The 26,254-nt window shown below is 41.6% G+C and overlaps 1 protein-coding gene across 2 annotated transcripts; it reads right to left on the bottom strand.

Moving 5' to 3' along the window:
• Window positions 1-78: 78 nt before the first annotated feature.
• tm16h (Transmembrane protein 16H) lies at window positions 79-25,417 on the bottom strand. 2 transcript variants are annotated; one of them, NM_001165326.1, is made up of 17 exons: window positions 25,271-25,417; window positions 17,307-17,417; window positions 16,558-16,690; window positions 16,128-16,266; window positions 15,912-16,008; window positions 15,693-15,809; window positions 15,353-15,480; window positions 12,933-13,094; window positions 12,004-12,156; window positions 5,116-5,242; window positions 4,390-4,445; window positions 4,181-4,255; window positions 3,405-4,076; window positions 2,960-3,151; window positions 2,496-2,627; window positions 1,889-1,999; window positions 79-1,445 (listed from the first exon to the last, which is right to left on the bottom strand). In NM_001165326.1, the coding sequence occupies exons 1-17, from the start codon at window positions 25,338-25,340 to the stop codon at window positions 771-773; spliced, it is 3,150 nt and encodes a 1,049-aa protein (NP_001158798.1). In that variant the 5' UTR covers window positions 25,341-25,417; the 3' UTR covers window positions 79-770. The 2 variants fall into 2 exon arrangements, with proteins under 2 accessions (NP_001158798.1, XP_014045200.1); XM_014189725.3 differs by lacking the exon at window positions 25,271-25,417 and adding an exon at window positions 24,548-24,705.
• Window positions 25,418-26,254: the final 837 nt, after the last annotated feature.

Here is a 26,254-nt window from a genome sequence, read left to right on the forward strand (position 1 = left end):
ACAGACGACAGGAATTGGCAGGCTACGTGGTAAAGTTGCCATGGCAGCTGTGTTAAAAACGTGATGCGTTACATTTTCTGTGGTCTCATGATGAAGTTTATTGAAGTGTGTTTTGCATCATTGAGGTACATTCACTACTTCATGTAATAAAATAATTCATAGAAAAACAAAGTCAAGAAAAATAGAATATCTCTTACAGTCACAGTGAATGTACTTATTCTGTCCTATTGCAGGAATATATGATGGCTTGGTTTAGAAGGTGCTGAATAATTGAAGACATTTATTTCAGGCATGCAGATGATTCACCATGCTTTTAAGACATCAAATCTGATGAATGGATAGACAAAATCTTTAATGGAAACTGCCATCCAGATCTTACAGGAATGCTTTATGATTATCAGAACCACAGGTCATGCAGTCTTATAACTGTATTTAATGACGGTACTTGGGCTTCATTCAAGGGGTTAAACTGTTACAATTTGTACATAGTATCCACTTATACAGTCAGTATATAGAACAGATATAGCCTATATTTACTGTCATTTGGATTGTGGAGAATTATCCCAAAACCAGCTGCATTCTGACCTTACATTTCATAATTTAGCTTGTTCAGGATGACCTACAGGAAGTGCATTTACCACGGTGACATTTTAACAAGTATAACAATTTTATCGTACTCTGAATCTAACATGGTGACATTTTAACAAGGATAAAAATGTATCGTACTCTGCTTCCCTTTCTTAAACGTTCCATGTTGCCATGACGATGGACTAACACTTGGAGCCAGAGTTGTCAGTATCGCTAGATAGTCTCGTTTCTCCCTTCTCGCTCTCAGACGAGGGTAGCTCCTCGCCTGACGGAGTTGTGTTCAAGTCCTGCCTGGTGGGCTGGGTGTTAGGAGCGGCTTGGGGGCCAGAATCACCTGGTTTGGACAGCTGAGCCCCGTTCGCACACACCACTGCGCCCTCTGACCTGCTGAAGCTGAACAGCTTCCCTGGGCTGAAGGTCCTGCTGGGGGATTGAGACCTCTCCTGGTTCACGGAAGCAGTCGTCACCACGGTCCCCGGCGCTGGTGTTACTGACAACGGCTCCTTCTTCAACTCCGGAGACTTCCGGAACTTGAAGCTGAGGAAACCTGGTAGTTTTGCTTCTGCCCCGGTTGGGGACTGAGGGGATCGGGCTGTGCCCGTAGAGAACTTCCCCTGCTGGGGGAAAATCTGCTTGAGCTTCATCACGTTGTTGTTGCCCAGCAGAGAGCTGGGTCTCTTGGGCTTGTCCCCAGGCTTGCCCTGGGTCTTGTCGTGGTGGTGCTGGTGGTCAGCCTTTTGGTACTCGCTCTCCTGCCGGGCCTCGGCCTGGAGCTCAGCCTGACGCTGCAGCTCCTCCTCCTCACGCCGCCTCCTCAGCTGCTGCTGGAAGTGCTGCTGGGCCTGATGCTCGTGCTTCTGCATAGGAACAAGGTAATATACAATATGTGGCATAAAGAGAGCAGACACTTTCTATGACCAGCTTTAGTTTGTGTCATGACTGTGTAAAGTTAAACACCATATGCTGACATCATCTTTCATGACTGTATGAAATCTGTTAAGTAATTAAATTATAATGACATCGTTATGTAGGCCAACGTTACTGGAGAGTTCAAGTGAAGTGTCAGAGGCATATCCTTTTGATACATTCAGTACAAAAGGATGCCCTGATGGACTCAAACATACTACAGTGTCTGTATGAAGCCTAATGCTGGCATACACGATTCAAAGATTTTTTAAAAACGCTAAGAAAAGACACATAAAGGACACAAACTTGGAGGATGATAGTGATAGACACGGACAGTATATAACAGCTTGCTCTGTGGATTTAGCCAAAAGTGTTTCAACCTATGCAACTGTACCTTGAAAGCCTCCCTTCGACGGTACTCCAGTTTGGCCATCTGGTCTGCGACCCATCCAGGGATATCAGGGATGGCCACATGGATGACGTATTTGAGGAGGATGGCAAAATGCTGTCAGTCCCAAAACAACAAAGGACAGACTGAGCAAACAGTGACATAAAAACCCAGAAAAGTGTAATTTATCTATACCAGAGTGGAAAGAGTGTGATGATGCCATGCTGTGTGTGTGATGTGTAGAGGGAGCTGCTTGATCTTTTCAAGCCGGCTAGCTCAGTTGGTGTAGCCTAAGACTCTTAATCACAGGGTTGTGGGTACGAGCCCCACGTTGGGCGCATGCCTTTCAGCAGCTCTTGTTCCTCAATTACCTGTCAAGTCTTTTTCAAGTTTAAAAGACAGCACAATATGCATCTACATTATTGTACAACGCTGAAATTGATTTTCAAAACGAAATGCCCTATTTGAGTGAAGGCTGTTGACTTGTGCTTAGACAGCAGCCCCCCCCCCCCCCCCGCATTGTTTTATAGTCAGTACTCTGTGTGATTTATATACAGCCTCCTTGGTTTTGAGAAAGGTGCTAAAACACAATGTCCACTGCATTGTGTTTTACCTCCAGTACCACGATGGAGATGATGACCATCTCTGGGCTCAGCCAGGGGAAGAGACGCTGCAGCTGACCACACTGGCCAATGAGGTAACAGTTCACCATGATGGCTATCAAGCCCATGGCCTCCATTGCAGTCTGCACACAGAAAGAGAAGAGATTAAAATATTTCAGAGGGAAATTATCTTTATGAAAGAAATAGCTGTTGTCTTGCTTTTTTGAAGAATTGCATGATTTTAAAATGGTTCTCTAAGTTTAAGCTTAATTGCAGGTGAGGTAAATATGTATTTGAATATATGCCCTGGGACATACTGTACCAGGATAAACTCATACTTGGAGAATAGGAGTGCTGATCTATGATGATTCTTGCCTTTTAGATCATAATGAATAAGATTACAGGTGATCCTAGATCAGCACTCCTACTCAGAGATGTCTTTTGAATACGAGACCAGATGTGAGCGACCACTAACCTGCCACTGTCCGATGCTCTCCACCCTCTGGCCAAAGGGCCTCTGCAGGCCAGTACAGAGCTTCAAGGCGTCACTCCGGATCTCAATAATGTTGTTGATGAGTGCGCACATGGCAGCTAATGGGAAGGCAGAGGAGAAGAGCACGACGTAGCCAAACTGGATGAACATCTCCTGGTAGTCCTGCAGGGTGTCCTGTTGGGTCAGAGGTAAAAAATCTAAGTCATATAACTGCATGGGCTGTCATTGAATTGCATTTGTGTTTAAATCACTTTTCACTTCAAATCTGAATGCACTGTACGCCGGGCTTCGTATGCACCAAATACTAACTCAAGTCCATTCAAATGCAACTAAACATGTGTACAATATAAAACTAATGCACTGTGTTGCATTGATACACAGACAGCAGATCCAGTTCACAAGAACAGATCTGACAACTAAGCCATACCTCATATGTCTGCATGCAGCTCTCCATCTCTGCTTGGGTGAGGATGACAGACTTGGGCTCCTCAGGAGGGTCAATCCAGGACTTTGTGGATTCTTTCTCTGGGATTGGATTTTTCCGTCTCTGACATACTACCGTGTCATAGCCACTTGGTGGGGAGACACTAGTCTCCTTGGTCTCCTTGGTCTCAGATAACTCATAGTCACTGTCATCGTCGCCCATCTCAAAGATGCTGGAAGGATCCATGCCCTCCTCCACCATCGTGGGACTGTCTTCCGGGAAGCTGTCCTCAGGCTGGGTCGCCATGGCAACGTCCCTGGCAACGTCCACCTTCTCATTGAAGCTAATCTTCCGCTGCCTCAGTGTGTCATTTATGTCCCACTCTTCCTCTGTGAACCTGTAGCCAGCCTTTAGATCTCCTCTCTTGTTCTGTTCTGTCTGTCCATTCACAGGATGTGTGGCAAGGCCTTTGGGGCCTAGCAGGGATTGGATAGTCCATGAAGCCTGGGCCTTTCCTAGAGCCAGGCGGCTGTACTTGATCACTATGGCCTGGAGAACCTCCCACACGACCTTGGGGGTAAATACTCCTAGTTTGTGGTGCTCGTACAGATAAGGCTGGAGCACCTCCTTGATGTTCTGGAGAAACTGGCGGAAGATCAGGAGAGTGGCTAACATCTGTGAAGAGACCGTTTGAGTGATTCTGTTATTGCTGTTCTTAAGCGAGAATAATTTTGTTCAATCATGTTTTCCATTATTCAAACCTAATTGACAGATTTTACCTCCTTTAGTCGCTCCATGTCCTTGAGGTAGAATCCGATGTAGAAAAGGCTAAGGTAAGAATTTATAAACTCAAACTGCAAAATGAAGAGAAGGAGTCTGAATGAGACATGACATTTCTAAACATATATACAACAGTGTTAGTCAATAATACACCCTTTGGATAATAGAGAACAGTAGGAATAAAATAAACATGAAAAGTCTAACTTACAAAAAACATTTTAATGATGAGATTATTCTCATAGGCACTCTGAAGTCTGTAGTTCTCTGTAACAAAGTGATAAGAATCATTAAAATACATCGCTCCATTTGATACTGATTACTGAACAAACCTGTATGATCACTTTGTACTAAACCTGAAGAGATCAGAGACAGTATTCGTAAAGCGTTTGCCTTGTAGATGACATGGACAGGGAGGGACCTGATCCCAGATCAGTATTTCTACTCTGAGTCGGGCCCTCACTGCTAGTCTGGAAAACCTGACCCTAGGCAACACACAGGGTCTGGTTTCAATGATGGAATCTTTGGCATAGAGGAACTATATCACTGCCTACGTCGTTCAGGGGAAAATATTCCGGAGACTCCCATCAAACCACGAGGCAGACATGCCAGAATGTGGCAATTCAAAACCAAAGTTTGCAGGCTAAACTGTTACAGTTGTTTTAGTGAAGGTAGTTGATGTAAACTAGCCACTTGTGAAATGCACTCTAAAAATAACCTCTGTGATCTCAATCTTGCTAGCTACTATTTAGTATTTTATTTAAGCGGATAAAGTAGCGATGTAGGCAGTGATGTAGTTCATCTATGTCATAAAGAGTCCATCATTGAAACCAGATCCTAGTCGCTGTTGCCTAAGTCGGGTTTTTGAGACTACCTCATTGCGCCGATCATTCCTCACCTGTTGCTCATATTAGTGAATCTCAGCTGAACGGCTTACCCATATCATTGAGCCAATGGGCGATCTTCCTATACACCTCACCACATATAGTCACAACGACGGCCAGAAAAATTTTAGGAATGAATCTTGTGATACTGGGTAATTCCTTAATTTCCATCACAAACTCCTATAAAAAGAAAGAAGAGATCAACCAAAAAAATTGATGTATTTAATTACAGCAAGACAGGTTAATTAGATATTGGAAATTTAATCAAAGCCTACTAGATGATCAATTGTTTAGAACTAGGACAGAAGAATTTATAACTGACTTTTTCAGACATAACATACGTACAGCAGATCCCCTAATTGTATGGGACACTTTTAAGTGTGCCTTTAGAGGTCATGCAATTCAGTACTCATCTATAAAACAAAAGCAATTTAGATCAAAAGAATCCATATTAACAAAGGAAATTGAAGGACTAACAGTACAGTTAGATAGCAATAAAAACGGTACCATAGAGGCACAGAATAAGTTAGAGGAAAAACAAAAAGAAAGGAACTTATTCAAGAAAGATCCAGTGCAATATATTATAAAAATAAAGCGAACTGGATGGAATATGGGGAAAAATGCACCAAATAATTTTTCAATCTTCAATATAAAAATGCTACAAAAAAAATGGATTAAAACTTGTTACAGATGAAGGAGTCACGTATGATTCACCAAATTATATTTTGAAAGAGGAAGTAAAGTACTTTAAGAATATATTTTCATTTCAGGCTCCTCCATCTCCACAACCTGAAACTAATTGTAAGGATTTTTTTCCTAATAATAATGTAAAATTAACATCTGTACAGAAAGACTCATGTGAAGGCCAAATTACAGAGGAGGAATGGCTTGATGCAATTGGGGCCTTTAAGGATGGGAAACCTCCAGGGCTGGATGGCATACCAGTGGAAGTAGCCAAAACTTTTTTTGATATACTCAAAGGACCATTATTAGCATGTTTTAACCACTCCTATATAAAATGGTAGATTATCAGACATGCAACAAGAAGGTCTGATATCATTATTACTGAAACAGGACCCAAATGGTATATATAAAGATCCAGTCCATTTAAAAAATTGGAGACCTCTTACACTTCAGTGTTGTGATGCAAAAATCCTAGCAAAATGCTTGGCGCATAGAATTAAAAAAGTATTGTCAGATATTATTCATCCTAATCAGACAGGTTTTTACCTGGACGAGTACTGGAAACAATAGACTATTATGAAATATCAGGGACACCAGGCCTGGTTTTTATAGCTGATTTTGAAAAGGCTTTTGATAAAGTACGACTGGAGTTTATATATAAATGCCTAGAATATTTCAATTTTGGGGAATCTCTTATAAAATGGGTTAAAGTTATGTATAGTAACCCTAGGTGTAAAATAGTAAATAATGGCTACATCTCTGAAAGTTTTAAACTATTTAGAGGAGTAAAACAAGGTTGTCCACTATCGGCATATTTATTTATTATTGCCATCGAAATGTTAGCTGTTAAGATTAGATCAAACAATAATATTAAGGGATTAGAAATCCGTGGCTTAAAAACTAAGGTGTCATTGTACGCCGATGATTCATGTTTTCTTCTTAAACCACAATTAGAGTCTCTCCACGGCCTCATAGATGATCTAGATACTTTTGCTATCCTCTCTGGATTAAAACCAAATTATGATGTGGTTTTACGTATTGGATCACAAAAAAATGCTAATTTTACATTACCATGTAGTTTACCAATTAAATGGTCTGATGGAGATGTGGACATACTCGGTATACAAATCCCAAAAGAAAGAAATGATCTCACTCCAATAAATATTTATAGAAAGTTAGCAAAAATAGATAAGATCTTGCTACCATGGAAAGGAAAATACCTGTCTATTTGTGGAAAAATCACCCTGATTAACTCTTTAGTCATATCACAGTTTACCCATTTGCTTTTGGTTTTGCCTACACCTAGTGACCTGCTTTTTAAATGATATGAACAAAAAATATTCAATTTTATTTGGAACGGCAAGCCAGATAAAATTAAAAGGGCCTATTTATATAACGAATATGAATTCAGAGGGCAGAAATGATTAAATATTAAAGCATTAGACTTCTCACTAAAGGCATCAGTCATACAAAAGTTATACTTAAATCCAAACTGGTAAATTGGTATGAATGTCTCATCCTATGTTCAAGAAGGGCCCTTTTCCATTTATTCAGATTACACCTGCCCACTTTCGGTTGTTTGAAAAGGAAATAATCTCCAAAATATCTTTATTTTTTAAACAAGCCTTAGAAAGTTGGTTGCAATTTCAGTTTAATCCACCTGAAAAGACAGAACAAATAATACAACAAATATTGTGGTTAAATTCAAATATAGTAATTGATAAAAAAAATGGTATTTTTCGAAGAAATGTTTAAAAAATGTATAATTTTAGTGAATGATATTATAAATAGGACTGGTGGAGTGATGTCACACATGCAGCTAACACAGACTTATGGAAATGTCTGCTCTATCCAAAATTACAACCAATTAATTGCAGCATTACCACAAAAATGGAAGACGCAAGTAGAAGGGGAAAAAAGTAAGGAACTTGTATGTCAGCCCTGTATTAAAGAACATAAATGGTTAAAGCAAAGTGTGATAAATAAAAACATATACCAATTTCATTTAAGGACCAAACTGACAGCTGTGCCATATAAAATTGCAGAATGGTTGGGAGGAAATTTTCGATGTACCCATTCCATGGCACATGGTTTATGAATTGATACGCAAAACAAAGCCGGAATCAAAACTTCAAACTTTTCAATTTAAATTACTATCCAAAATTCTTGCAACTAATAGAATGTTATATATATGGGGGATACAATCTTCCCAGCTCTGCAGATTTTGCTGTGAGGAGGCAGAGTCATTAGATCATTTATTTTGGTATTGTCCATATGTAGATCGTTTTTGGTCACAGGTCCAGGAATGGCTGAAGAATTGCAACATTTTCCTAGAACTAACGCTGCAAATAGCAATACTGGGTGATTTGAAAAGCCATAGTCAATCAATCAATAATATAACAATTATTTTAGCAAAAATGTTTATTTTTGATTTGCAATCTGTGGAAGCTATGAGAATAGAAAGGTTCAATTGTTTTGTGAAGCATCACAGCACAGTTGAAAAATATATGGCAAATAGAAATCCGAAATGTATGGTGTTGAGAGATAGATGGGAGGGGTTGAATGGAGCTGAAGGGTGGGACTATTAACAAGATAAACATAGTAAACATACGGAGTCTGTAAAATGTATATAGGTTCAGAACTTTTGTGAAATAGCACAGTTACAAATAGAAATCAAACTGGATGGACATCAGAAATAGAGGAAGGACTAAAAACAAACAAAAAAGAACTATTGTAAAATAGACTGTGTCTGTAAAATGTGTATAAGATGAATAAATTGAAAGTAAAAGCCGAAGTGTTTATTAGTTTACTCCAATTGGGGGATCGGTGGTAGGGTTTGCGGGGAATAATAAAGGTATATTCTTTAAAAAAGTATGTATGTCTATCCTGTTAGGGCTAGGGGGCAGTATTTACACCGCCGGATAAAAAACGTACCCGATTTAATCTGGTTACCACTCCTACCCAGTAACTAGAATATGCATATACTTATTACATATGGATAGAAAACACCCTAAAGTTTCTAAAACTGTTTGAATGGTGTCTGTGAGTATAACAGAACTCATTTGGCAGGCAAAAATCTGAGAAGGTTTCATTCAGGAAGTGGCCTGTCTGACAAGGTGTCGTTCTTCTTGTCTCTGTTTATTGAAGAGTGAGGATCTTAGCTGTCCCGTGACACTTCCTACGGCTGCCATAGGGTCTCAGAAGGCGGTAAAAAGCTGAATCGTGGCTTTGCAGGCTCTGGCTGAAAAAAAGTAGCGCGTTTGGGTAGTGGCTGGTTACAGTACTGTGAGACTCAGGCTCGTGCCCGCGTCGACCGAAAGCTTTGTTTACTTTCCTCTGTTTAGCTAAATGGACATTCCCGGTCGGAATATTATCGCTTTTTTACGAGAAAAATGGCATAAAAATGGATTTTAAACAGCGGTTGACATGCTTCGAAGTACGGTAATGGAATATTTAGATTTTTTTGGTCACGAATTGCGCTATGCGCGCGACCCTGATTTACCATTTCAGATAGTGTCTGGGACGCACGAACAAAACGCCGCTATTCGGATATAACGATGGATTATTTTGGACCAAACCAACATTTGTTATTGAAGTAGCAGTCCTGGGAGTGCATTCTGACGAAGACAACAAAAGGTAATCAAACTTTTATAATAGTAAAGCTGATATTGGTGAGTGCTAAACTTGCCGGGTATCTAAATAGCTAGCCCGTGATGCCTGGGCTATGTACTTAGAATATTGCAAAATGTGCTTTCACCAAAAAGCTATTTTAAAATCGGACATATCGAGTGCATAGAGGAGTTCTGTATCTATAATTCTTAAAATAATTGTTATGCTTTTTGTGAACGTTTATCGTGAGTAATTTAATAAATTGTTAGCGAATTCCCCGGAAGTTTGCGGGGGGTATGCTAGTTCTGAACGTCACATGCTAATGTAAAAAGCTGGTTTTTGATATAAATATGAACTTGATTGAACAAAACATGCATGTATTGTATAACATAATGTCCTAGGGTTGTCATCTGATGAAGATCATCAAAGGTTAGTGCTGCATTTAGCTGTCTTCTGGGTTTTTGTGACATTATATGTTAGCTTGAAAAATGGGTGTCTGATTATTTCTGGCTTGGTACTCTGCTGACATAATCTAATGTTTTGCTTTCGTTGTAAAGCCTTTTTGAAATCGGACAGTGTGGTTAGATTAACGAGAGTCTTGTCTTTAAATAGCTGTAAAATAGTCATATGTTTGAGAAATTGAAGTAATAGCATTTCAAAGATTTTGAAAATCGCGCCACAGGATTCAACTGGCTGTTACATAGGTGAGACGAATTCGTCCCGCCTAGCCCAGAGAGGCTATATAGGTATGTGTATGTATATATGTGTATATGTATGCATGCGTGTATGGATATATATATTTACCCCAAAAAATATATGGGGGATTGGAAATGATGCAGACAATTACATTGATGGAAGCAATATTCTTTCTGCAATATTAAGCTGACCCACCCCTTAAAATATATATATATTTTTTAAAGACAGGTTAATTAACCCTTGAGCCATTATCTTTGATCTTAAAAGCGCTTATCGCTGAAAAGTTAATTAGGTTCCTAGTGATTTAAACGGCAGTACACACTCATCATAACTGACACTAAGGGATCCTATAGAGCGATTGTAATTTAATGGACATATTCCCACGTTAGTCGAGACTGCATTTACGGCAAAAGTTGCATACAGTGCATTCAGAAAGTATTCAGACCCCTTAACTTTTCACACATTTTATAACTAGTCTCCCAGTCCCTGGTGCTGAAAAACTCTGATGCTGCCACCACCATGCTTCACCGTAGGGATGGTGACAGGTTTCCTCCAGGCGTGACGCTTGGCATTCAGGCCAAAGAGTTCAATCTTGGTTTCATCAGACCAGAGAATCTTGTTTGTCATGGTCTGAGAGTCCTTTAGGTGTCTTTTGGCAAACTCCAAGCGGGATTTCATGTGCCTTTTACTGAGGAGTGGCTTCCGGCTGGCCACTCTACCATAAAGGTCTGATTGGTGGAGTGCTGCAGAGATGGTTGTCCTTCTGGAAGGTTCTCCCATCTCCACAGAGGAACTCTAGAGTTCTGTCCGAGTGACCATCACATTCTTGGTCACCTCCCTGACCAAGCCCCATCTTCTCCAATTGTTTGTCCGGGCGGCCAGCTCTAGGAAGAGTCTTGGTAGTTCCAAACTTTTTCCATTTAAGAATGATAAGAGGCCAATGTGTTCTTGGGGAACTTCAATGCAGCAGAAATGTTTGGGTCACCATTACCAGATCTGTGCCTCGACACAATACTGTCTCGGAGCTCTACCTCATGGCTTGGTGTTTGCTCTGACATGCACTGTCAACTGTGGAACCTTATATAGATAGGTTTACTGCTGCTCCTTAATTATTTGTTACTTTAGTTCTTATTTTTCTAGGTATTTTTCTTAAAACTGCATTGTTGGTTAAGGGCTTGTAAGTAAGCATTTCACTGTAAGGTCTACACCTGTTGTATTCGGCTCATGTGACAAATAAAATTAGATTTCATTGCACATGTGCCTTTCCAAATCATGTCCAATCAATTGAATTTAACACAGGTGGACTCCAATCAAATTGTAGAAACATCTTAAGGATGATCAATGGAAACAGGATGCACCTGAGCTCAATTTCGAGTCGCATAGCAAAGGGTCTGAATACTTATGTAAATAATGTATTTCTGTTTTTTATTTTTAATATATTTGCAAAACATTTCTAAAAACCTGTTTTCGCTTTGTCATTATGGGGTAGTGTCTGTAGATTTGATGAGGGAAAAAAAAAACGTTTTTATCCATTTTAGAATAAGGCTGTAACGTAACAAAATGTGGAAAAAGTCAAGGGGTCTTGAATGCACTGTACAGTATGTCGGCTCAATCGGAAATTACATGTACATTTTTTTGGCGCTATACTGTACTGCTGAACTTCTGCGATATGGATTGAATCGAGCCCTAATGATACTTAGTGTTTTTTGACAAAGGAGCTCCTTTGAAACGTGTCAACAATAAATATTATTAAAGAGAATTAAGTTGCAGTCCTCAACCTTCTTTCAATACTTCAATAGTGGACCATGTTTGATTCCGATGGTTAAGGGCTTGCTTCAATCTGTAGCACGGTTTAAATTTAAAGGTAATTTCCTACTGTGCTGACATATGCAGCGTTTACCAATGCCTTTAAATGTCAATATAGCTATTTTCTGTTGATTTATGTCTCTTACCTGCATCTCCAGACAGACGAGCATGGCCAGGAAGACAAAGCAGAGACAGAGGAGACAGATGGGGAGGCTGACCATCCACCTGAAAATCGTCCTCTTCCAGGGTGGGTAGTAAAACTCCTCACAGTCTGTTATGGGGCTACACCGCTTTACACCCTGAAAAACAGAAACACACAGTCAGACACACACCAACTAAAATGCTAGCTCCCAAAGTGGGGCTCGAACCCACGACCCAGAGTTTCACACGCTACCAACTGAGTTAGCCGGGCCTGAGGAGGACAGAGACAACTGCCCCTTTAGAAACCCCAGGAGGCATGAACCCTGCCTCTAACCCTTGGAATTCACACAACACTCTCCAAACCTATATCTCATATTACTTATCCCTGTAGACCCGTAAACTCTGGCCCTGTAGACCCCTAAACGCTGGCCCTGTAGACCCCTAAACTCTGGCCCTGTAGACCCCTAAACTCTGGCCCTGTAGACCCCTAAACTCTGGCCCTGTAGACCCCTAAACTCTGGCCCTGTAGACCCCTAAACTCTGGCCCTGTAGACCCCTAAACTCTGGCCCTGTAGACCCCTAAACTCTGGCCCTGTAGACCCCTAAACTCTGGCCCTGTAGACCCCTAAACTCTGGCCCTGTGACAGCTGTATGAGGTTGCTGATGGAATTTGTACTTTGGCCATTGTCCTGAAGGAACCAAACAGCACTGGTAGTAATCTAAGATCGGGATTCAATCTATGATGCGTTGTAGAGCGCTGTCAACAATGTGTCTTTTAAAGGCAATGTTCTCAACGCTTGCAGACATTCATGGTAAACAGGGCAGATTTCAGCTCAATCAGAAAGTATCTTTAAATGTCAAGTGCTCTACAACGTGCCCAGATTGAATCTCGGCCTAACTCTGAATGAATAGGATGCAATAACAGGACGCTCACCCGAAACTGGGGTCTAGGATCTTCAAGGGATTCGGCAGGAGTGTCCAGTGTCCCCCACCTGTATGCTAGCTCGGCTTCTCTCCGCTTCCACCTCTCCAGGAAGAGTGTCGCCCACACCACGTTGAAGAGGGCAAACACCACACAGCAGATGTCCTGGCTGGTCTGTGGGGGAGTAGAGAAGTGGGTGAGCCACATGAGATACAACAGATTAGGGGAATCTTTCTACTAAATATCAACAAATAATAACACTGGACATGTATCAAAGAGCACAGAGATGGTGCTATGGTGGGTGAAATACAGTTTTGTAGTCTAGGCCAACACATCCATATTTTTTCACATGAATTTTTATGTGGTGATTAGGAGAGAAAACACATACAAATAGATTCCAACAAGTGAGCCATTTGTAATGTAAAACTGTGAATTCCTACTGTGTATGGTAGCTACATGTAGCCTAGTTCTAGATCTGTTTGTGCTATCTTGCAAACTCCTACACTATGTCATTGTCAGATTATGGACTAGGCTAAACTACATTGTGTATGATACAGTCTTAGAAAAAAAGGTGCTACTTAGAACCTAAAAGGGTTAAAGAACCAAATTAGTTTCCAGGGATATCCCTTTTTGCTCCAGGCAGAACCATTTTGGGTTCCATGTAGAACCATTTCCACAAAGGGCTCTACATGGAACCCAAAAGGGTTATACCTGGAACCAAAAAGGCTTGTACCTGGAACGAAAAAGGTTCACCTATGGGGACAGCTGAAGAACCTTTTTGGAACCCTTTTTTCTAAGACTGCACTATTGACAGGTATACTACCGGTCAAAAATTTTAGAACACCTACTCATTCAAGGGTTTTTCTTAATTTTTACTATTTTCTTCATTGTAGAATAATAGTGAAGACATCAAAACTATAAAATAACACACATGGAATCATGTAGTAACCAAAAAAGTGTTTAACAAATCTAAATATATTTTATATTTGAGATTCTTCAAATAGCCACCCTTTGCCTTGATGACAGCTTTGCACACTCTTGGCATTCTCTCAACCAGCTTCACCTGGAATGCTTTTCCAACAGTCTTGAAGGAGTTCCCACATATGCTGAGCACTTGTTGGTTGCTTTTCCTTCACTCTGCGGTCCGACTCATCCCAAACCATCTCAATTTAATTAAGGTCAGGGGATTGTGGAGGCCAGGTCATCTGATGCAGCACTCCATCATTCTCTTTCTTGGTAAAATAGCCCTTACACAGCCTTGAGGTGTGTTGGGTCATTGTCCATGTTGAAAAACAAATGATAGTCCGACTAAGCCCAAACTAGATGGGATGGCGTATCACTGCAGAATGCTTTGGTAACCATACTGGTTAAGTGTGCCTTGAATTGTAAATAAATCAAAGACAGTGTCACCAGCAAAGCACCCCCACAACATAACACCTCCTCCTCCATGCTTTACGGTGGGAAATACACATGCAGAGATCATCCTTTCACTCACACTGCGTCTCACAAAGATACGGCGGTTGGAATAAAAAATATCAAATTTGGACTCCAGACCAAAGGACAAATTTCCACCGGTCTAATGTCCATTGCTCAGGTTTCTTGTCCCAAGCAAGTCTCTCATTCTTATTGGTGTCCTTTAGTAGTGGTTTCTTGGCAGCAATTCGACCATGAAGGCCTGATTCACGCGGTCTCCTCTGAACAGTTGATGTTGAGATGTATCTGTTACTTGAAGTCTGTGAAGCATTTGTTTGGGCTGCAATTTCTGAGGCTGGTAACTCTAATGAACATCCTCTGCACCAGAGGTAACTCTGGATCTTCCTGTCCTGTGGCGGTCCTCATGAGAGCCAGTTTCATCATTGCGCTTGATGGTTTTTTCGACTGCACTTGAAGAAAATGTCAAAGTTCTTGAAATGTTCCGTATTGACTGACCTTCATGTCTTAAAGTAATGATGGATTGTCATTTATTTTTGCTTATTTGCGCTGTTCATAACATGGTAAGAAGCAAATAGGGCTATCCTCTGTATACCCCCCTACCTTGTCACAACACAACTGACTGGCTCAAACGCATTAAGAAGTAAAGAAATTCCACAAATGAACTTTTAAGAAGACACACCTGTTAATTGAAATGCATTCCAGGTGACTACCTCATGAAGCTGGTTAAGAGTGTGCAAAGCTGTCATCAAGGCAAAGGGTGGCTATTTGAAGAATCTCAAATATATTTTGATTTCTTTAACACTTTTTTGGTTACTAGAGTACATGATTCCATATGTGTTATTTCATAGTTTTGATTTCTTCACTATTATTCTACAATGTAGGAAATAGAAAAATAAAGAAAAACCCTTGAATGAGTAGGTGTTCTAAAACTTTTGGCCGGTAGTGTATATTGACCAGTGTGAGATCTCCATTAGGTAATGTGATGCTGCACCACCTACCTGGTCAGCCTCAGCCAGGATCCACAGCAGGAAGCCAATGACTGCAGGGTACAGCATGGAGTTGGTGTAGAAACCCAGCCAGGCAAAGTACATGCCAATCTTCACCCCAAAGTAATCACAGATGTCATCTGACACACAGACATGACACCAACAACATGACAGACAAAGACAGACACAATGGGTTATTGGCTTCAGTTAGTAAATTATATTTTTAAGAAATGTGTATCTTTCCATTGATATTGTATTTATAGTGCAAATGATATTATTTTATTCTATGATAGAATGATCAATTAATTGTAACAATTAAGCATGCTATATTGTCTCAACAGGTGCTGCTCACCCAAAGGCTGTCTCTCACAGACAGCTTGGACCCATGACGTCATCAGCTGACTGAGGATCCGTTGCTCGTGTAGAGGAAACACTTGATAGATTACTCCTCTGGCCATCAGCTCTGGAACTGAGATGAACACATAGTTATCAGTCAATAACAAAGCTGTCTCAGATTTTATTGTGATGCTGTAGAGTCAGGCGATGATGAAATACAAAAACAACTGTTTACTGATTGGTTGTCCCTCCAGGAAGTGGAAGTTGTGAAGGACTTCTCCTTGTTTGGCTCGCAGGTTGTCCAGCCAGTACTTGATGATGCTCTGACGCTCCTGAAGAAAAGATCGAACACAACCACAGAGTTTGAGGGAACAAGGTCAAAATCAGCAACAGGACATATATCAGAGCTGTTTAAATATGTTTGGAGATCATAGCCATAACTGATACGAACCTGGGAGGTGAAAAAGCACAGCTCGCTCTCTATGTTCTCGTATATATTGTCCTCTGCACAGGAAAACCTATGTGTTCCACCTCCATACTGTGGTTTGACCACTTTGCGCATCCCCGTCAGCTCTGCACCACGCAGCAAGCTGAGGAGAGGAAGAGAAGAGGGGAGTAGGACACAAGCTTTATTTGACAGTCCTGTTTCAGACGCTATTTACCTGGTCCCATATCTGACTGTTCTGTCTTGTCAACTCCTCCTATGGTCATTGTCAAACCAACCATTTCAACAGAGCACAAACAGATCTGGAACCAGGCCGCTATTTATGAATGTGATGTTTACGAATGATGTGGTAACAATATTAGGTAACGACCATATAATTAACATTTAACCATTACATTTCCGACATAAATGTCATGTAAGAAGTGGAGTGTCTTACTTCTCAAATGTGGTTGTAATAAAGAATGCGTAGCCCTGTGTGTGTTGATGCTGTCGGATCTGGATTGTAACTTGTGGGATTCCCAGTCGGATGTGGTTCAGCAGCCATAGCAAGGTGTGGTCGTCTATGGTGTCTAGAAAGGAGTAAATTAGCAGTTTCGATGTCAGCATTTGTATTTCATTTATTTAAATCTATATACAGCCACAGCCCAATTGCCATGAATTAGGACTGAACCTCTGTCGCAGTCATTCGATTCTTGACATTTTTTAACACTTGACATTCTAGTCATTCATCAGACTGATCACAGACTCTTGGAACATTCAAATAAGGAGGCTGCAACAACAACATTCTTCAATGCTTGACAGAGGTAGCAATGGTAACCGTGGGAGGGTGGACCCATGAAAAGGTCAATACAATCAAATGAGGCAACCGCCCTAGGGGTATGGGGTATTCATTTCATCCCATCCTGCAAGAATGAGAGCAATGATTCATATCCAACCCTATTTGGGATCCATGTGGGAAACTTGCTTTGACTAATGAGATCCATTTGTGTAAACCCATAGAGTGCCTAACTCTGAAACAAACATACAAGTAATGGATATTATTCAATAGTCCCTGCAGACTGTTCTGTGTCACATCAACGAGTGATTGGCTCATTGCCCACATCGGCCAATAAGACTCCCCTCGAAGTTTCCCATCATGATTGAGGGGACTGAACCGTGGAAGGTGAAGGTGGTGATTTAGCGTACCTGAGAATGTCATTAGGATATCACAGTCTTCCGTGGGCACCATTTTCAGCCAGGATTTATGGGACATGATGTACTGTCTGGCCTGCGAGAGGCGTTTCCCAAACAATTTATCTAAAGGGGAAGAGGTAGAGGGGAGGAGAGAGAGAAAGAGAGACAGATGGAGGGTAAGAATAGCCCACATCAGTCAGTGCAGTGTAATGGGGACATCATTTCCGGTCCTAATTTGTAGACTTGTTTACGTGCTGCTGTGCGGTTTGTTGCTAACCTTACTTTGCTACCTGACAACTTTACGGTTTTTACTTTTTAATTAACGTTTCATATTTTAATTTTTTTCTTCGCTCAACTTTTTTCATTCAACTTTTTCACACGGAAGCTTTATCGTCAGGACTTCCACCAGCCGAAGCCAAGTAGTAACATGAACCTTCCAATTGCAATCGCTGTACTCATAATATAAAGGAGAACGCCTTATGGCGAGGATAGCTGTGTTGCAAGCCCAGCTTCAGACACAATCATTAGGCATGGGTAATTTAAGTGTAGGAAAGGATGAAACAGCGTCTGTGCCACAAATAAGTATAGATAGTAGTATAAATCCCCTAGCAAAGTCCCCGCAGCCTGACAATTTTCTCATGGTTTCTGGAAGGAAATGCTGTAGGAATGCTCAACCGGTGTCGCTCATTCAGCCGACAGAAACTTTAAACCGGTTCTCCCCATTAAGCAACGAGTCGGAGTCAGAGGCCGAGCCTTCTCTGGTCTCTACTCCTCCCGTTACGGGGTCTGGCCTCCCACCATTAGCTCTGACAAATTGAAAACCCTAGTCATTTGCGACTCCATTACCCGCAGTATTAGACTTAAGGCGAATCATCCAGCGATCATACACTGTTTACCAGGGGGCAGGGCTACCGACGTTAAGGCTAATCTGAAGATGGTGCTGGCTAAAGCTAAAACTGGCGAGTATAGAGAGTATAGGGATATTGTTATCCATGTCGGCACCAACGATGTTAGGATGAAACAGTCAGAGGTCACCAAGCGCAACATAGCTTCAGTGTGTAAATCAGCTAGAAAGATGTGTCGGCATCGAGTAATTGTCTCTGGCCCCCTCCCAGTTAGGGGGAGTGATGAGCTCTACAGCAGAGTCTCACAACTCAATCACTGGTTGAAAACTGTTTTCTGCCCCTCCCAAAATATATAATTTGTAGATAACTGGCCCTCTTTCTGAGACTCACCCACAAACAGGACCAAGTCTGGCCTGTTGAGGAGTGACGGACTCCATCCTAGCTGGAGGTGTGCTCATCTTATCTACGACCATAGACAGGGCTCTAACTCCCCTAGCTCCACAATGAGATAGGGTGCAGGCCAGACAGCAGGCTGTTAGACAGTTAGCTCAGCTATCCCCATTGAGACCGTGTCTGTAACTCGATCTAGGTTGGGCAAAACTAAACATGGCGGTGTTCGCTTTAGCAATCTCACTGGAATAAAGACCTCCTCCATTCCTGTCATTACTGAAAGATATTGTGATATCTCAACATAGGGCTACTTAATGTTAGATCCCTCACTTCCAAGGCAGTTATAGTCAATCACTGATCATAATCGATGTGATTGGCCTGACTGAAACATGGCTTAAGCCTGATGAATTTACTGTGTTAAATGAGGCCTCACCTCCTGGTTATACTAGTGACCATATGTGACCATATGTTGCTAACATTTACGATAGCAAATTTCAATCAAATAAAAAAAACGACTGCGTTTTCGTCTTTTGAGCTTCTAGTCATGAAATCTATGCAGACTACTCAATCACTTTTTATAGCTACTGTTTACAGGCCTCCTGGGCCATATACAGCGTTCCTCACTGAGATCCCTGAATTCCTATCGGACCTTGAAGACATGGCAGATAATATTCAAATTTTTGGTGAATTTAATATTCACATGGAAAAGTCCACAGAAAAACTCAAAGGCTTTCGGAGCCATCATCGACTCAGTGGGTTTTGTCCAACATGTCTCCGAACCTACTCACTGCCACATTCATACTCTGGACCTAGTTTTGTCCAGTGGAATAAATGTTGTGGATCTTAATGTTTTTCCTCATAATCCTGGACTATCGGACCACCATTTTATTATGTTTGCAATCACAACAAATAATCTGCTCAGACCCCAACCAAAGATCATCAAAAGCCATGCTATAAATTCTCAGACAACCCAAAGATTCCTAGACGCCTTTCCAGACTCTCACCACCTTCCCAAGGACGTCAGAGTACAAAAATTAGTTAGCACCTAACTGAGGAACTCAATTTAACCTTGCATAAAACCCTAGATGCAGTTGCACCCATAAAAAAAAACATTTGTCATAAGAAACTAGCTCCCTGCTATACAGAAAATACCCGAGCTCTGAAACAAGCTTCCAGAAAATTGGAACGGAAATGTCGCTACACCAAACTGGAAGTCTTCCGACCAGCTTGGAAAGACAGTATCGTGCATTATCAAAGAGCCCTCACTGCTGCTCGATCATCATATTTTTCCAACTTAATTGAGGAAATTAAGAACAATCCAAAATGTATTTTTGATACTGTTGCAAAGCTAACTAAAAAGCAGCAGCAGTGTATTCCTCCAAAGCTCAGTTGTCCTGAGTCTGCACAACACTGCCAGGACCTAGGATCAAGGGAGACACTCAAGTTTTTTAATACTATATCTCTTGACACATTGATGAAAATAATCATGGCCTCTAAACCTTCAAGATGCATACTGGACCCTATTCCAACTAAACTACTGAAAGAGCTGCTTCCTGTGCTTGGCCCTCCTATGTTGAACATAATAAACGGCTCTCTATCCACCGGATGTGTACCAAACACACAAAGTGGCAATAATAAAGCCTCTCTTGAAAAAGCCAAACCTTGAACCAGAAGATATAAAAAACTATCGGCCTATATCGAATCTCCCATTCCTCTCAAAATATTTTGAAAAAGCTGTTGCACAGCAACTCACTGCCTTCCTGAAGACAAACAATGTATACGAAACGCTTCAGTCTGGTTTTAGACCCCATCATAGCACTAAGACTGCACTTGTGAAGGTGGTAAATGACCTTTAAATGGCGTCAGACCGAGACTCTGCATCTGTCCTCGTGCTCCTAGACCTTAGTGCTGCTTTTGATACCATCGATCACCACATTCTTTTGGAGAGATTGGAAACCCAAATTGGTCTACACGGACAAGTTCTGGCCTGGTTAAGATCTTATCTATTGCAAAGATATCAGTTTGTTTCTGTAGATGTTTTGTCCTCTGACAAATCAACTGTACATTTTGGTGTTCCTCAAGGCCCTGTTTTAGGACCACTATTGTTTTCACTATATATTTTACCTCTTGGTGATGTCATTCGGAAACATAATGTTAACTTTCACAGCTATGCGGACAACACACAGCTGTACATTTCGATGAAACATGGTGAAGCCCCAAAATTTCCCACCCTGGAAGCCTGTGATTCAGACATAAGGAAATGGATGGCGGCAAATGTTCTACTTTTAAACTCGGACAAAACAGAAATGCTAGTTCCAGGTCCCAAGAAACAAAGAGATCTTCTGTTGAATCTGACAATTAATCTTGATGGTTGTACAGTCATCTCAAATAAATCTGTGAAGGACCTCTGCGTTACTCTGGACCCTGATCTCTCTTTAGACGAACATATCAAGACTGTTTCAAGGACAGCTTTTTTCCATCTACGTAACATTGCAAAAATCAGAAACTTCCTGTCCAAAAATTATGCTGAAAAATTAATCCATGCTACGCGGATAAAGTACTAAATAAACTTCAGTTAGTGCTAAACATGGCTGCTAGAATCTAGACTAGAACCAAAAAATTTGATCATATTACCCAAGTGCTAGCCTCTCTACACTGGCTTCCTGTTAAGGCTATTTCAAGGTTTTACTGCTAACCTACAAAGCTACATGGGCTTGCTCCTACCTGTCTTTCTGATTTGGTCCTGCCGTACATATTAACACATACGCTACGGTCACAAGACGCAGGCTTCCTTACTGTCCCTAGAATTTCTTAGCAAACAGCTGGAGGCAGGGCTTTCTCCTATAGAGCTCCATTTTTATGGAATGGTCTGCCTATCCATGTGAGAGACGCAGACTCGGTTTCGACCTTTAAGTCTTTATTGAAGACTCATCTCTTCAGTAGGTCCTATGATTGAGTGTAGTCTGGCCCAGGTGAATGGAAAGGCACTGGAGCAACGAATCGCCATTGCTGTCTCTGCCTGGCCGGTTCCCCTCTCTCCACTGGGATTCTCTGCCTCAAACCCTATTACACAGGCTGAGTCACTGGCTTACTGGTGCTCTTCCATGCCGTCCCTAGGGGGGGTGCGTCACTTGAGTCGGTTGAGTCACTGACGTGATCTTCCTGTCCGAGTTGGCGCCCCCCTTTGGGTTCGTGCTGTGGGGGAGATCTTTGTGGGCTATACTCGGCCTTGTCTCAGGATAATAAGTTGGTGGTTGAAGATATCCCTCTGGTGGTTGAAGATATCCCTCTAGTGGTGTGGGGGCTGTGCTTTGGCAAAGTGGGTGGAGTTATATCCTGCCTGTTTGGCCCTGTCTGGGGGTATCGTCGGACGGGCCAGTGTCTCCCGACCACTTCTGTCTCAGCCTCCAGTATTTATGCTGCAAAAGTTTGTGTCGGGGGGCTAGGGTCAGTCTGTTATATCAGGAGTATTTCTCCTGTCTTATCCGGTGTCCTGTGTGAATTTAAGCATGCTCTCTCTTTTTCTTTCTTTCTTTCTCTCAGAGGACCTGAGCCCTTGGACCATGCCTCAGGACTACCTGGCCTGATGACTCCTTGCTGTCCCCAGTCCATCTGGTTGTGCTGCTACTCCAGTTTCAACTGTTCTGCCTGTGGCTATGGAACCCTGACCTGTTCACCGGGCGTGCTACCTTGTCCCAGACCTGCTGTTTTCAACTCTCTAGAGACATCAAGAGCGGTAGAGATACTCTGTATGATCGGCTATGAAAAGCCAACTGACATTTACTCCTGAGGTGCTGACGTGTTGCACCCTCTACAACCACTGTGATTATTATTATTTGACCCTGCTGGTCATCTATGAACATTTGAACATCTTGGCCATGTTCTGTTATAATCTCCACCCGGCACAGCCAGAAGAGGACTGGCCACCCCTCATAGCCTGGTTTCTTCCTAGGCTCCGGCCTTTCTAGGGAGTTTTTCCTAGCCACCGTGCTTGTATACCTGCATTGCTTGTTGTTTGGGGTTTTAGGCTGGGTTTCTGTACAGCACTTTGTGACATCAGCTGATGTAAAAAGGGCTTTATAAATACATTTGATTGATTGATTGATTGATTGATTGATTGATTGATTGATTGATTGATTGATTGATTGATTGATTGATTGACATGGGTGGTGACAGATGGAGAGAGGGAGGATTCTGCCAAAATGCCAAATCCTCATTGTCAGCTTCCCCACTCTTCTGCCCATCAACAAGGCCAAAGCAGTTTGTTACTGTATTCCGCTGTCTGAAAGTTAGAAATGGACACAGATCAACCCAAATCAGAAAGTATTCAACATGATCATTTTCTACATTGGCATGATTGAAAAAGAGTTTGGCTCCTCTTCTACAACACAGGGTCTGTGTATTTAAGTTGTTTGTACAACAGAACATTAGGCTCACAGTATTTACTCTACTAAGCTGCAGTACTTGTATGGTAGCTTTGGAGCACTGCAATTGAAAACCAACCACTACATGGGAGGTACTAAACACAGGATCTGCCGATTTTAAAGTGTCCAACTTAATCCAGTCAAACCATATGACACAAAATAAGAATGAGAATTGTTGACTGGCAATCCCATAAATGTTCTGTTACTGACATGTCCTGTCCTGTCCTCTAAAATTCCCTGCCATCTCTCTGTCTCTCTCTCTTTCACTTACTCTGTCTCTGTCTCACTTTCTTTTGCTCTCTTTCTCTCTCTTACACATTTACACCCACACACACACCACTAAGCTGATTGAGGGGTTGGGTTAAATACAGAAGACACATTTCGGTGGACGCATTCGGTTGTGCAACTGACTAGGTATCCTCTTTCCCTCCCCTAACGTGTGAGCCATGTCTAGATTGTGAAGTGAAATTAATCTTGTCATTCTAACCAGGTGCCACTGTAGGGCTTTTGTTATGAACAGCATTAACTACTCTATCCTTCCCCATTCTTACACAACTAAATTGTATACTTTTATCTTCACTGCCAACACCGTTTAAACCTATGACAGCGCTATACTAGGTACTGCTATAGTGCTGGGACTGCTAGGTCTACTAGTAGCAACGTGTCAAAAGCCATCTATCAGCAGATATAGGAAATGGGGTCATGTTCCTTTGATTGTACCTACTGACTTTACTGTGGTGCTCTTTTCCTAAACAACACTTTTACTTTATGATCAACACAATTTACCCAATATAAATTACAGGCCAATTTTGTGTGTGTGTGTGTGTGTGTGTACTGAATGGCGGATAATACTCTGACAGTAAAAATTGTAGAAATGCAGTCCAAAGCCTACTGAATGTGGGTTATCCCCATGTCCCCTCATCCAATAGCATATCTGGGCCTGTGTTCATTAAGCGTCTCAGAGTAGCAGAGCTGATTTATAATCGAAAAGGCCAAACTGATCCTAGATCATCACTGTACTCTCAGATGCTTTATGAATACAGGCCCTGAGCATTGAGTCATTATCCCCCATCACGGACAACTTTAGCATTTCTGCTAATTAGCAACTTTTCAACTACTTGCTACTTTCCAACTACTTAGCATGTTAGCTAACCCTTCCCTTTACCCTAACCCTTTAACCTAACTCTTAAACTTAACCCTAACCCCTTGCTAATGTTAGCGAGCTAGCTAACGTTAGCCACTTAGCCACCTAGCTAGAATTCGTAACATAGCATACGTTCAGAAAATTTCGTACCATATTGTACGTTTTGAGAATTTGTAACATATTCTGAGTTTTGCAACATATTCTGAGTTTTGCCACTTCATTATCTATATAACACAAATCGTAATTCTAAACATATCATACGAAATGTGTGATGGTCATCCACAAATGGTCTAAATAGAGTGTCTCGGATTTACATATAGAATAATACCAAATGCTCTGAGACCAGGTTGATCTCCATCTCCAAATTTATAATAAAGCCATGTCCTGTGCCATACAGTTTTTTGGCACTACTGCTCTTCGATGACTTTCTTCAACCATTGCAAAACATACCAGTCAGTTAGCTCTCGCCTCCACCACGTTGTGACAGAATTTTCAAAAACAAAAGGAAGTGCGGTAAAACGCGTCCGTGATGGTTCTGATAACTGCTGGCTGGCTAGCTGTGATATTGTGATACTGTGTACGGATTATTTGCGTAAGAAGTGTGGACGTGTAAGACATGTGTGTGATTGCTTAATGTATGCACATTGCGCAATCCAGTTTTTTCAGGACAAAGTTGTAATAAAATAGCCACTTTTGGCTACTCAAATCCAACATGAAATATTTAGCTTTTAATCGTACAGTTTCCGTTTAAACCCCCTTGTTTGACTGCTAGACTACTGAAATAAATAATGTAATCCATTATTTATTACAATACATAGCCGATATCATAACAATATAATTGACTGAAATGCCTTGGACCCATAGGCTAGGCTACACCTGTGGGACCACAGAAGACAGCTGCCACATTCGGCCCTGCTCATCGGAATGCGCACAATGCTACCGGACGCGACGCACCAAAAACAAAAACAAACGTGGCATGTAGTCTAATATGAACGGTGTATGTGATTAACCTCAAGTACTGGGGTAAATGGCATTTTGCGTGAATGTTTGAGAATACTGCATCATAGTCTAGTACCACCGCAAATAGCATTGATCATTTTTCCTCCCTACAACCATCTAACTTGAATTCACGCACCTCACGACGACAAATACTCTATTCCTCAAGACACTCACCCAGGACACCGAACGACATTGAATATGTCTGTTTTTGCTTAGTTATCTTGTTGTCTTCAGTGGGCACCATCCTCGCCCCTACCCTGTCGTCGTCCGCGGTGCTGTTTACAGACGCGGTGGGATCAGGTGCCCCAATCGTCACGATCATGGTGCATTAAAAGACAGCGCTGCAACTATGGAAGGTGATGTTGTATGAGCATTGTATGAACAGGGTTGGTGATTCCCGCCTACCCTACCTGTTCGTGCTATGACCTGAACCTGGCAGAAAGTGTTTGGTTGTAACAGGTTCTCTCTCTCTCTCTCTCTCTCTCTCTCGTTCATATGGAGAAGGTCTGGCCCTGTATTCATAAATAGTCTCAGATTAGGAATGCTGATCTATGATCAGGTCCCCCATTTCCATGTAACTCATTCATTAATATGATTTAAAATACAGAACTGATCCTAGATTAGCACTCCTACTCTGAGACACTATGAATACGGGCCCTGATTGTATTGTAGAGCCAAAATAACAAACGATTGAGTACTTTTATCTCAAAAGGACCCTTTACCTCTCATCAAAATGATGTGATCTGCAAGTCATTATTATAGATGCTCACGAAGAGTCTCTTTGGAAAGACCTATGAGAAACCCCTATTTGCAATAAATATAGTTCATAGGGTTTAAAAAGCCCCCCTGGGGGCACCGATTTATAGGAGATACTTCTCAATGCCGTTATACTTTCAGATCCTGCAGTACAATGTCATGGCCGCTAGAGAGCAGTCGTGTTAAAGTGTGAGAAAGACAGACGCTTCTTGTTGGTATAAAGGGGAAGAGACAGGACATCCCGATGAGGTGCCAGCCTGCTTGCTACCTTTAAGCCGTAACTAAACTCCTACAGGGAACACTGGGTAAAGGATCTGGGCCCGTATTCATAAAGTGTCTCAGAGTCAGAGTGTTAAGGTCCCGCCTGTCCATATAATCATATTCATTATGATCTTAAAGGCA

This window comes from Salmo salar, chromosome 03, assembly GCF_965601325.2.
Source record: "Salmo salar chromosome 03, fSalSal1, whole genome shotgun sequence".
In the NCBI taxonomy this organism is placed as follows: Eukaryota; Metazoa; Chordata; class Actinopteri; order Salmoniformes; family Salmonidae; genus Salmo; species Salmo salar.

Coding starts and splice junctions, on each gene's coding strand:
- tm16h (NM_001165326.1), bottom strand. CDS start 25,340: ATGGTGCCCACTGAAGACAACAAGATAACTAAGCAAAAACAGACATAT. Junction 16,691..17,306: donor TATCCTAATGACATTCTCAG/GTACGCTAAATC, acceptor ACTCCTTTCTAG/ACACCATAGACGACCACACC. Junction 2,000..2,495: donor TCTCCATCGTGGTACTGGAG/GTAAAACACAAT, acceptor TGGGACTGACAG/CATTTTGCCATCCTCCTCAA.